Source organism: Bufo bufo, chromosome 4 (assembly GCF_905171765.1).
Source record: "Bufo bufo chromosome 4, aBufBuf1.1, whole genome shotgun sequence".
In the NCBI taxonomy this organism is placed as follows: Eukaryota; Metazoa; Chordata; class Amphibia; order Anura; family Bufonidae; genus Bufo; species Bufo bufo.
Genome location: NC_053392.1, coordinates 55,326,259 through 55,338,505, shown reverse-complemented (window position 1 = coordinate 55,338,505; position 12,247 = coordinate 55,326,259). Strand labels below are relative to the sequence as shown.

The 12,247-nt window shown below is 44.4% G+C and overlaps 1 protein-coding gene across 4 annotated transcripts in view; it reads right to left on the bottom strand.

The window, feature by feature from the left end:
- The window catches only part of LOC120997252 (cytochrome P450 2C25-like), a 44,410-nt gene extending 35,097 nt beyond the window's left edge, over positions 1–9,313 (bottom strand). For 2 of the 4 annotated variants that reach the window (XR_005778132.1, XM_040427260.1), the window contains exons 1-3: positions 6,805–6,834; positions 5,191–5,382; positions 3,301–3,463 (exon numbers count right to left, since the gene is read on the bottom strand). Coding sequence is in view for 3 of the 4 variants with exons in the window: in XM_040427260.1 (XP_040283194.1) it covers positions 3,301–3,463; positions 5,191–5,382; positions 6,805–6,819 (370 nt within the window). In the remaining variant the exon portion in view is untranslated. The other 2 variants (XM_040427261.1, XM_040427262.1) reach the window with 2 other exon arrangements.
- Between the last annotated feature and the right edge of the window lie 2,934 nt (positions 9,314–12,247).

Below are 12,247 nucleotides of genomic sequence, written 5' to 3'. Positions count from 1 at the left end.
GAGTTCCGTCCTAGGGGCTCAATACCGAAAAAAAAACGCATCAGTTTGGCGACTCCTAAAGTATGTGAAGGGGATACCTCTGAGAAAACCAATGCCGACTCCCCTAGACGCTGCACCATTAGCACCACAATGGTACCATGTCGGGAATTTAGAAAAGGAAAGGTTAGGGTAGTTGTTGTGTTTGTAGTGGGTTTCTTGAAGGAATACTACTGAACATTTTTCCTTCCATAGAAGGGAGAATATTTGACAACGTTTAGAGGGAGACCTTAGACCCTTTACATTATAGGATACTATATTCAAGTCTGACATGACTTATCTACATAAAGGCAGAAGACAAAGCTGAGAGTAGGTATTGTGGCAATTGTGAGGAGCCCAACAATATAACTAAGAAAAATAAAAAATAAAACAGATAACCTTATTGGAGAGGTTAATACCATAATGAATGATTGTATGGTTATTAACAAGAGACTATTAGGGGGAAAGTGAATAATAATTTACATGTAACCTGCAGCAAGGTGGGGAGTTGAAAAGATAGAAGATAACAGATCACAAAGTGGGGATTGGAGAGGAGGGCAACGGGGAAATTAAGATGATAGTAAATGGACATCGGTGGGAACGAACATATAGGAAGGAAATAAATGCAAAGGGAAGTGGAGAGAGGTAGAAAGAATATGGAAGAATAGCCCATTATATACCCAGTAGCGGTACATAGAGAGGGTGGATAGAGGTAGAATCAAGACAGAGAGAGTCCTGATGAGGATGAATACTGGTTCAGATGAGGGTAACTCAGGGAGCATCATGAGAGGAATGCGGCTTCTTAGGAGTTGCCAAGTCCTTGTTCTTCTTGGACCTTTGCTTTTTTGGAGTGGTAGAAAGTTCCCAAGGGTGAAGGACTGGAAGAGGAGGCAAGGAAGAGATATCTTGAACTTTATCCCAATCTGGAATATTCAACGGAGAAGTGTCCAGCGCGTTGTAAGCCTCTGGAAGATCCGAAAAGGAGGAGATGGTAATCCTTTTTTCTGAAACAATAAATTAAAGTCCAAATGGGAAGGACCATCTGTAGGGAATCTGTTTCTCTTTAAGGAGAGATGTGAGAGGCCTTAAGAATCTGCGTTTTTGTAAGGTGGATGGAGATAGATCCTGGTATATCTGGATAGGGACCTCGTCCAGGAGGATGGATGGTGCAGCTCTGGCCACTTTTAGAATTGCCTCTTTATCCTGAAAATTCAGGAAATGGCTGATAATGCCCCTTGGAGGATCGTTTTCTTTAGGAAGCGGGTGTAGTGCTCGGTGTGCCCTTTCAATTATTAGCATGGAAGGATCAAAATCCCCCTATAGGGAAGCGACTATCTTCATGATAGCGGCTGGGATGTCAGTGGCTGTGACCGATTCAGGGATCCCTCTGAAACAGGAGGTTGTTTCGCCTGGTCTTCCAGGGATGCATAGAGCCGATTTATATGCGTTTGACATATTGAAAGGGATTGCGTGACCGCAGCGCGGTGATCTAGGGTCGCAGCTTGTGTGGTTTCTAACGAGTCCACCCTGTGGCCTATTTGTTGGACTTCATTGGCCACCTCCTGTAACTTGGAGTATATGGGGTGTAAAGCCTCTTCCAGGGCTTGTTTAATGAAGCGACGTGAGATCTGGAGGTTTTGTGACTCAATGGCTTCTCCTGAATCATCTTCACAGTCAGATTGGCTTGGTGCGCGGCAACACGCGGCCATCTTGGGATCTTTGGTTGGTCCGGCTGCTTGTTGTTTTTTTAAGAATTTAGTCATATCTGACACAGCGGGGGATACTTTAGCTTGAGGGGTGGGATCCCCATGCTTAGGTCCACCGTATTTGACCATTTTGCGATCTGTTGGCTTAGTGATGCCGTCCCCACAGCAGGTTGAAAGCAGGAGCTTTAGCCGGATGCAGCCATTCAGCACAGGAGCTAGCTCCGCCCCCCCTTGACGCTTTGACAGGGACAGACATCGGCTCCGAGTAGCAGAGCAGGCGTAGCAGAGAAAGTGCAGAGTCTCTGCTTCTGCTACTGGAGCAGCGACTGTTTATGTGCCATTACCCGGAAGCGTAGTGGTGCATGCGCAGTTGCTGATCTGATAGTAGAAGCAAAGCCATTGTGCTCTACTCAGAGCAGCACCGCATACGCAGGATTATCAAAGATGTCTGACCCTGTCAATCAAATGGCAGGGGGGGGGTCCTCAGCTTTTAGGACACCCCATCGCAGGTGCAGAACCATGCTTGGTCAGACATAGATTTTTATGAATTGATTCGCTCACTCCTAGTTGAAATTAGAGATGAGCGAAGTATTGGAAAATTCGATTCAGCTGCTTCACCAAATTTTACAAAAAAAAATTCGCTTTGTGATTACTTCGCCACTAAGCGCATTTCTTTGTAAGTAGTGTGTGCAATCACAGGGAGCAGCGATTGCGCCGCTCCCCGAAATTGTACCCCACAGATGCTGCGTTCATCGCTGATCACAGCATCTGACATCAGTATTAAAATAAAAAATAAAAATAAAAAATGTAATAATAAAATCATACTAAGCTCAACTATTTGATCGCGAAGAGTCGGCCACCACCATCTTTATTGAAGATCCAGTGCAAGATATTGCGCAGCCCATGATGACATCACCATCTTCAATAAAGATGCTGGTGGCCGGCTCTTCTCGCTTAAATGGATGAGGCAAGTGTGATTTTTTTTTATGCTATTTCTGGGAAAAGCAATTCGCTACCACAAAGCATGAGCAAATTTGGCTCCGCGGCGAATTGAATTTTCCCTGAAATTCAGATCAAAGTCCACTTCAATAGTTGAGATACTTACATATTATGTTTTTTTTCTTTTCTTGTACCGAGTGTATTCATGTCTTGTACACACAATATGTTTTTTTTTTTTTGTTTTTTTTTTTAAGATAAAAAATAATAAATGGGTCCTACTCCTTGACATTAAGTTGATCACACAGTATTCTTCTAATGGCTTCAACAGCGATCAGTTGTGATCTGTGGGAGAACCTGATAACAGGTGTTCAATTACCCTACAGCACCACCGCAGGGGAAATGTAGCATTACATAATGCTCTTAGAATTTAGAAGGCAGTCTATGTGATGTACGTATGAATTGCATTCTCCAGAGTGAAAGATACTCTTTCTGGTCGCTCTTTGCTCTGACAAATAGATGAGGTTCATGAATGGGAGACCCCCTTAAAATTTACCAATAGGGTATTTGTTTGAAAAGCAGTTTTTTTTTTTAAAATACAACCCCTTCACTATTTTGTATTATTTAATTAGCACATAGTTACCGTGGTTATCTGATACTTTAGAACTCATGGCAGTAATAGGTCTACCAGCAAATTCTTCGGCGTGGTTAACGAGAGCGTCCTTGACTGTGTCATAACCACACAGGACAACAAACCTTTGTGAACCTAAATAGACGCTGAATACTGGGCCGTACTTCTTTGACATCTAGAAATACATGGGAAAAACAGAAATAGAAATTTTATGTATTTACAGATTCTCAGAAGAAAGTCAGAGATGTCCAACTTGTGGCTCAACAGTTGTTGCAAAATTATAACTCCCAGAATCTGCTGGGAGTGGTAGTATTGCAGCAGCTTGAGCTTGACCTTGAGATCTTTATTAAGAGACACACCACAAGCGAAATCGATACAGTCCACCCGGGGCCAGGCCGACACAGAGGCTGGGGAGGCTTCAGCCTCAGGGCGCAGGCCAGCTCCCCAGCCTCTGGGCGGGTGGCAGGCAGGCCACTGACCACGTCGCTGCTGCTGCGCCGGCCGCGCTGGAGGACGGAGGGAGTAGTGAGCACTTGGCACTGACTTACGTGCTCCCTCCCCGCTCCGCCGTTCTGGTCTCTGCTCAGTCGCTTGCCTGACTGGCTGCGTACAGCGCGCACTTTGACCTGATGCGCTGTACGCAGTCAGGTCACATGTGCGCCCTCTGGAGACCAGGAGCAGCGCGGGAGGCAGCAACCAGCAGCACAGCACTGTGTCACGACCCAGCCCAGGCCCCAGCAGGGATAGAGCGTGAGAGTCTGCCCTGAAGTGAAGTAAGATAGTTCTTAAATAAAGATAATATTCTTTTCCGTCTGATCTGAGGTCTGATGGGGTTCTGGATGGGGTAAAATTACAAGGAACGCCCCGGAAGGGAAGGGGGGGGCGCACTTGGGCAGCTCAGCCTCTGTTGGTGGTGGACCTTGTCCCAGCCCTGAGTCCGCCTATAATGATGAGAGGGCATAGATGTAGATCTGTGGTCGCTATAGGGCATGTGTCCTTGACTGTCCCCAACCTGCAAGGTTTACATAGGCAGGAATAACCCAAACAATAGAAAAGTGCATCTATTTTTTTTAAAATGCTTAAAAAAAAAAAAAAAAAAAAACTTTAAAAGTTATGATTTTATAAAATCTACTACTTTGTGCTTACAGCTCTAATGTGGACCTATGTGATTCTATGGTTACAGGCTGCAAACAACCAACCTTCATGTAGTCTGATCCTGCAGTCAATTGTTAAGGTGGATTTAGATGTTCCGACGAGCAGCAGATTCCTGACAGTCGGCTGTTCGTTAACCGGAAGTAAAGCGTTGAATTTACATGCAGTGATCACATCCACAATATGTGAGCAAGGGATCGCTATTGCGATCGCTCGTCCTCATACATCTACATTGTTTCTGGGCAGTAGATCACCGTTTAGACCGCACCATCTGCTGCCCATAAATGATCATTTAGGTGTCTGCACAAAGGGCAGTTTCACCTGATGAACGAGCATTTCACTCATTCATCGGATGACCTGCTGCACCTTTAGACAGGCAGAATGCCAGGAACAAGTGTTCATAGGAATGTTCTGCTCGATTATCCACGTTTACTCTCTTCCACTTGCCTAAAGGTTAAGAGAAATAAGGGTACTGTGGGGTCAGAAGGACTGCGGTAACAAATGACTGCAGGGTCAGTCTATGGACAGGACACATGGGAACCGTACACACAATGGTAAAAGAATGTTGAACTAATAATATTTGCACAATTTCTAGGTGCTTTTGAGTAAAGGGTGGAGCACAAAAATGCACGATATGCTGCTCAACTCTACACAGCATACAGCTCTACAGAGCCACCGCCGTCACCCCAGGAATTAGAATCTGAAGGCATCCTACACCTGTTCATACAAGAATAATTCTGTTATTTTTACCTCCATGAAGGATTTTTGGGGGTTTGACGTGTTGATCACATGCATATTTCCTATAATCGGTAATGGCGTAGGACCAGGAGGAAAATTTGTGCATTGTTTCTGGTTCTTATAAACACCGACTAGAAACAATATAATTACAATGGATACCAGAACGGAGATGGGGTCAACAGAAAACATGTCCACAAAAAAGATCTAGAAAAAAAAAAGGAAAAAAACATAAGCTGAGATAATGAATCCATTCGTTAACACTAATTCCTTTTAAAACGTCACTGTTTTTCCCACTAAATGGTATTTTTGAAAATCACAACTTATATTCCTGATTGCATTCTGGAATGGGGAAGGGGGTTTGTAAAAAAAAAAAAAAAAAAAACAACCAGTATGAGTAATAAAAAAGTATTATTCACCCATCCTCCGTCACTGCTGTCCTAAAGCTATTTCATTCCCCCCGCGGCTGTCTACTTCCTGCCCGCAGCTCAACACACAGAATTCAAGAAATGGCTGGAAATGTCTGCTTAGCCAAGTGGTGACCCACCTCATCTGGTGATTGGGCTAACAGCAGTCCAAGCCGTTTTGGACAAGGAAGTACAGAGCAGCAGAGACCAGAGCAGCATCAAAACGGCAGCGGCAGAGCTCAGTGAAGTGTGTAAACCTTTGTATTTTAATCCATTCTGGCCCTTATTAAAATTATTTTCTCTTATTAGAAAACCTCTCCTAATATTTTCTGTCCTTGAGATTTGCAAGAATGTATTACTGGTAGAGATCACATGATCCCTTTACAGTTTATGGGACGTTTCAGGCAACAGACTCAACATATTATTCAGAAGATAGAGAGAAATGGCACTTCTTATACTGAGTGAGTAGTTGTCACAGGGCCCAGACCCAGACTGATAACCATGCTTTAAAAGGTGATCTTACCTAGTAAAGCTTTGTGCTACTTTTGAAATCAGCACAGCACACCATGTGGCTGGATGTGGCACTGCAAGTGAAAAGTTAGCTCTAATATCAAGCATTAGTACAACTAAATGAGGTAGCCTGATTCATGAACATTATAACATTATGAACTTCCAGAGTATTTAATGACAGTGTGCAATACTGTACAGAGATCCGTCTCTGTACAGTATTAGAATGTATGGGCTCCGATGAGCCAAAGTCAGTTATTCACGAAGTTGCGTGTGACTTTGTTGTATAACTTTGTTGAAAAGGGAGTTGATTTTTAAAGTGGAAAACCACTTTAAAACTTGAAACCAAACTTGGCTTCGGTTCCCAGGTACCAATCAGAACCGAAGAAGAGTTTGGGTTCACCTTTTAAAGTGGTTTTCCACTTTAAAAAGGCAACTACTGAAGTTATTAAACAAAGGCATGAACGGAGCCCATACAATTTTAATACTGTATGTAGATGGATCTCAGTACAGTATTAACCAGCAGTTTTGAACAAAGTGACTTTGGATGCATCATCAAGTTCGCTTAACTAATCACTAATATACACACTTGTCATCATATGTTGATATTAAACCTCTGGACGGACTTACTGTATACTGTAGCAGATATTATATCCTAATGTGCATGTTAGGATTTTAGATATAATATAAGCAAATATATAAAAACTCCTCCTACACAGCTTCTGAACATCACAAGAGCCTCTAGTGTTTGAGTGATTTTCCTCTCGTCTGTTCTGTGAGCTACGGAGCTGAAAACAAACAGTGGGAGGTAAGGGAAAGGACGTCACAGCAGTACAGTACTGGCAGAAGGGAGACGCCTCCAGGGGTGGGCTGGCAGCCTTAGTCCTGAGGGGCAAATCCAGTCAAGTGGCCCATTTAGCCCCGCCCATTACTAAAAGCCCCTCCTACATATAATAGACCACTCCCAACAAACACTGTACAGCTGACATTCTATGGTTGCGGCCTGTCTCTACACATCATACAGAGAGGGGAGGCCTGTCCTGGCTGCACTGCCTGCTTCACATTATACAATAGACAACAGCAGGAAGCTCCTCCGCTCTCCTCCCTCCCCTGATCCTGCTCAAGGCTTGTGGTTCCCCCCCACCATCTGCCACCCGCCCGTGGCCTGCTGCCCCCTTGGGCCGTCCTCACCCAGCTCTGAATCCTCCTTCTGCAAATGGCAGGGGGAGGAGCCGGAGCATCTCCTCTCCTACATAGCGCCACATACCTCTTACATCCAGTGATGTCACCTTTGTTGTAGACGTTCTCTTTCCTCATCTTCTCCATTCAGACCAGACCGCCATGATGATTTTTCAGCCATCTCCCGTCTCTGCAGAGATTGAGAAACAGACATTAGTTTCCTGCCACCCCCAATACTATACTGCAGAAACAATCCCCCTGGAAATACTACTACCACACAGATAGTGCCCCCAATACTGTGCCCGCTATGCCCCTAATACTATACTGCAGAAACAGTACCCCTGGGAATACTACTACCACACAGATAGTGCCCCCTTAAACAATTATTGGCACACAGTGCTCTAAAAAATAACTGCGCCCAGACACATAGTATAAAGATAATGTCCCCCAAAAATAATTGTGCTAAGCTGATACTATGCCAGGGTGCCCCCAAAATCCCACCAATAGAAATAATTCTCTGCCAGAGCACACTTAGTAGTAATAATGCCCCTATAGTGCCCTAGTAATCATGTTCCTCATAGCCCCCCAGTAGTAGTAAAGCTCCCCATAATACCCCCTAGTAGTACTAATTCTCCCTATAATATGACAGTACATGAAATACCCCCGCTTAGTACCCGCAGTTGAGCTAATGTCCCCATAATGTATGCCAGTATAAAATACTCCTATATAGTGCCCCAGTAAATGCCCTCAGTGCTCCTCTCCCCCTTCCCCATAATATGACAGTAAAAAAAAAAAAAAATGCCCCTTAGAGCCCCCAGCAGATGCCTCCTCTCCCCCACAATGTGCCAGTAAAAAAAAAAAAAAGCCCCTTCTTAGTGCCACCATATGCCCCAATAGTGCTCCACTCCCCCATAGTGCCCACAAATAATGCCCCTATAGTAACACCAGATGCCCCATAGTGCTGCTCTCCCCTATAGTGCCCCCCAGAATGTGCCAATAATAAAAAAAAAAGCCCCTTCAGAGCCCCCAGATACCCCCATAGTGCTCCTCTCCCCCATAGTGCCCCCCCATGATGTGCCAGTAAGAAATGCCCCCATAGTGCCCGCTCCTCCAATAGCGCAAGCTCCCCCCCATAGTGCCAGCCCCCTCGATATTGCTACCTCCCCCAATATTGCCAGCCCCCCCATAGTGCCCGACCCCCGCACCCCCATAGTGCCCGACCCCCGCACCCCCATAGTGCCCGACCCCCGCACCCCCATAGTGCCCGACCCCCGCACCCCCATAGTGCCCGACCCCCGCACCCCCATAGTGCCCGACCCCCGAAAAGAAAAAAAAAAAAAAAAAAAACAAACACACTAATACTTACCTCCATCAGCAGTGATGCGATGCAAGCCTCTTCCGGCCTGTGTCCCTGCTGTGTGCTGCCTGGCTCAGGCGGCGCGATGATAATGACGTCATCGTGCTCCCTGAGCCGGCCTCTGATAGGCTGCAGGCATTAGTGCCTGCGGCCTATCAGAAGAACAGGGGCCGGACACGCCTCTCCCTGCCCCACAGCACACAGCCGCCACCACTTCCGCCGCAATTACATCCAGGGCCGCGCCGCCTGTGGTGAACGGCGGTGCGGCCCTGAAGAATAAAAAAATACAAATAATTTTTTTTTAAAGATGGGCGGCCCAGCGGACGTTTTTTTAGGGTGGCCTGGGGGGTGCAATTGCCTCCCTGCCCCACAGCCCAGCCCGCCCCTGGACGCCTCTGTGCTGCTTAGTGAAATGCATCATAGCTATGCAGCTGAAAGAAAAAAAAAAAAAAGAAAAAAAAAAAAAAACACACATTAGCGAAGTCCAAACCTAACTGTTCCTTCTCAGTTATGATTGTACAAAGAAGCACAGCCATTATGCAAACTTTTTTTGAATCATGAAAACACGATTGTATCTTCTAGCTCATTGTATAGGATTCATATTAACAGAACTTTTGCTCACCATGCAGCGTGGAGGACACAGCTGGGTCGGTCTTCTCTCTGCTCTCTTTCTAAATTGTGTGTTGTGTATCCCTGGGTGAATATTTAAGCCCACCTCTGACATTGCCTGTTATTATAACCTGACTAAAGTTCAACACTCTACAATGCAGTGTTATTCTAACTTTCGCCAACAACATGCATAAATCTGGTTCATTCTTCTTTTCTGGTCTAATATTGCTTATTTACTAGTGATGAGCGGCATAGGCAATATTTTTTTTTGCAATATTTCAGGAATTTTTCGCATAATAGTCACAATAAATTCGCAAATTCTAGAATTCGGGATCTAGTCATTATATTTGCGATTGCGCAAATCAGCACTGATGATGCGCATATTTTTTGCGCAATACATACAACTTCACATTTTATCAGGTCTGAGTAGATATTACCGATTGGTGCACTAAGTATTGTTGTGACATCACAGCACTATGTCTGTAGCCTGTATGTATGGACAGCAGAGAAACACTAATCCCTATCACACTGCACTGGAACCTATCAGCTACACTATATCACTATCCAACCTACACTGACTATCTGTAATATATATATATATAAGCTAACTAACTAATGTAATTGGATAAGGAACAGGATCCAGATGAAAGCACAGAGCACAGCAATGTCACTGCTCTCTCTCTCTCAGAACTGCCAAAAACTGCAGAAAATGGATGCTGGGGAGGTTCTTATATAGTAAGGGGTAGGAAACTTTCCTATTGGTTGCTAGGGATGTTGCTAAGCTCTGACAAAGATATTGCAGCCTTCTCATTGGCTGGATTTATAAAGTTGCTAAATGGGTAAGGTACAAGGTGGTTCTAGAGACACTCTAAGGAGTCAAACACATGGCAGAGTTTACATCTAAGCACATAGGTGGACATTTATGAAATCTGATCTGTCACAGTGCTAGTGCGAGCAACTTTTTGTGCAAAATTTTGAGTTTCATTTATCTTCTGCGACATTGAAAAAAATTAAATAAAATAAAAAAATGTTACAACCCCATGCCAGGCAAGCCCCAGGCGTACTTTAAAAAGATACAGGCATAAACCACATCTAACTTGTGCCAAATTTGTTTTTAATATATGCAAAAATTATAATATATTTCATAAATTAAGCACAACAGCACAAAGCAAAGACAGACTTAAAGAGGACCTTTCACCTATTATGACACTATGAACTAACTATACAGACATGTAGAGCGGCGCCCGGGGATCTCACTGCACTTACTATTATCCCTGGGCGCCGCTCCGTTCTCCCGCTATTCCCTCCGGTATCTCCGCTCACTAAGTTATAGTAGGCGGAGATTCCAGTCACTAAGTTATGGTAGGCGGAGTCTGCCCTTGTTCTGCTCTAGCGCTGGCCAATCGCAGCGCAGAGCTCACAGCCTGGGAGGTTATTTTCTCCCAGGCTGTGAGCTCTGCAATGCGATTGGCCAGCGCTACAGAATAACAAGGGCAGACTCCGCCTACCATAACTTAGGGAACGGAGATACCGGAGGGTATAGCGGGAGAACGGAGCGGCGCCCGGGGATAATAGTAAGTGCAGGGAGATCCCCGGGCGCCGCTCTACATGTCTGTATTCTTAGATCACAGTGTCATAATCGGTGAAAGGTCCTCTTTAAAAATGACACAAAAAACACTGCAAATGATAAATTCCTCCCATAGAGTCACTGAGGTATAATACTACGTTTCCTGTCATATGGAGTGAACTATTGCATTATATAGAGGAGAATATAAGCATCTGAGGGAACATTCCACAGAAGTGTAAATATGAGGTCAAGGTAAGTGGAGGTATTGGAGCGTTCCATATAAGGGCTCATGCACACGACCGTATGAATTTTGAGGTCTGTTCACAGATCCGTTGTTCCGTATCAGTTTTTTTTTCCCTCCGATTTAAGTTCTCTTCCGTTCCGTTATTCCACAAAACATATCCGTATGCGATCCGTTTTTTTGCGGATCGGAAACAGTAACTTATTAAATCACCAAACACATGAGCAATATGGACTGGGCATAGCATTTCTACAGTATGGATCCGCAAAATAGGGATGATATACCGAAGAGTTCCGTGTGCGTTCCGTATTTTTTGCGGACCCATTGACTTGAATGGGGCCTCCAACAGTGATTTGCGGACAATAATAGGACATGCACTACTTTTTTTGCCGAACGGAAATACGGAAACGGAATGCACACGGAGTAACTTCTGTATTTTCTACAGCCCCATTGAAGTGAATGGTTCCGCATACGGACCGCAAAAACAAATATATATATATATATAATGGAAGCAGGAAAAAAAATAAGTTTGTGTGCATGAGCCCTAACAGTAAGGGTTCATGCACACGACTATGTATTTTGCGGTCTGCAAAAAATGCATATGCAAAAAATACGGATGACATCCGTGTGCATTCTGTATTTTGCGGAACAGCTGGCCCTTCATAGAACAGTACTATCTTTGTCTGTAATGCGGACAATAATAGGACATGTTCTATTTTTTTTTGCGGACATACGGAAATGCAATGCACACGGAGTAACTTCCGTTATTTTTGCGGCCCCATTGAAGTGAAGTATACAGTCCACAAAAGGAAAAAAAACAAAAACATGTTTGTTTGTGTGCATGAGCCCTAATGCCGTGTAAATACGTTTAAAAACGGAGAGGTTTCCATTTACAGGCTTTCCATGAACATTACAGCAGTAGTAGCCATCACAAGGCTTTGCAAATACGTTCAGGTGTAGGATGCTGACACAGTTAAAAAATTATGTAAGAACAAAACAAAAGCTACACAAGAATAAAAACACAAAAATACATATAATTTAGGCTACTTTCACACCTGCGTTCGGTGCGGATCTGTCTTGTATCTGCACAGACGGATCCGCACCGATAATGCAAACGCTGGTATCCGTTCAGAACGGATCCGTTTGCATTATTCATTCAAACAAAGTCTAAGGCCTCTTTCACACGGGCATTGCGGGAACAGTGT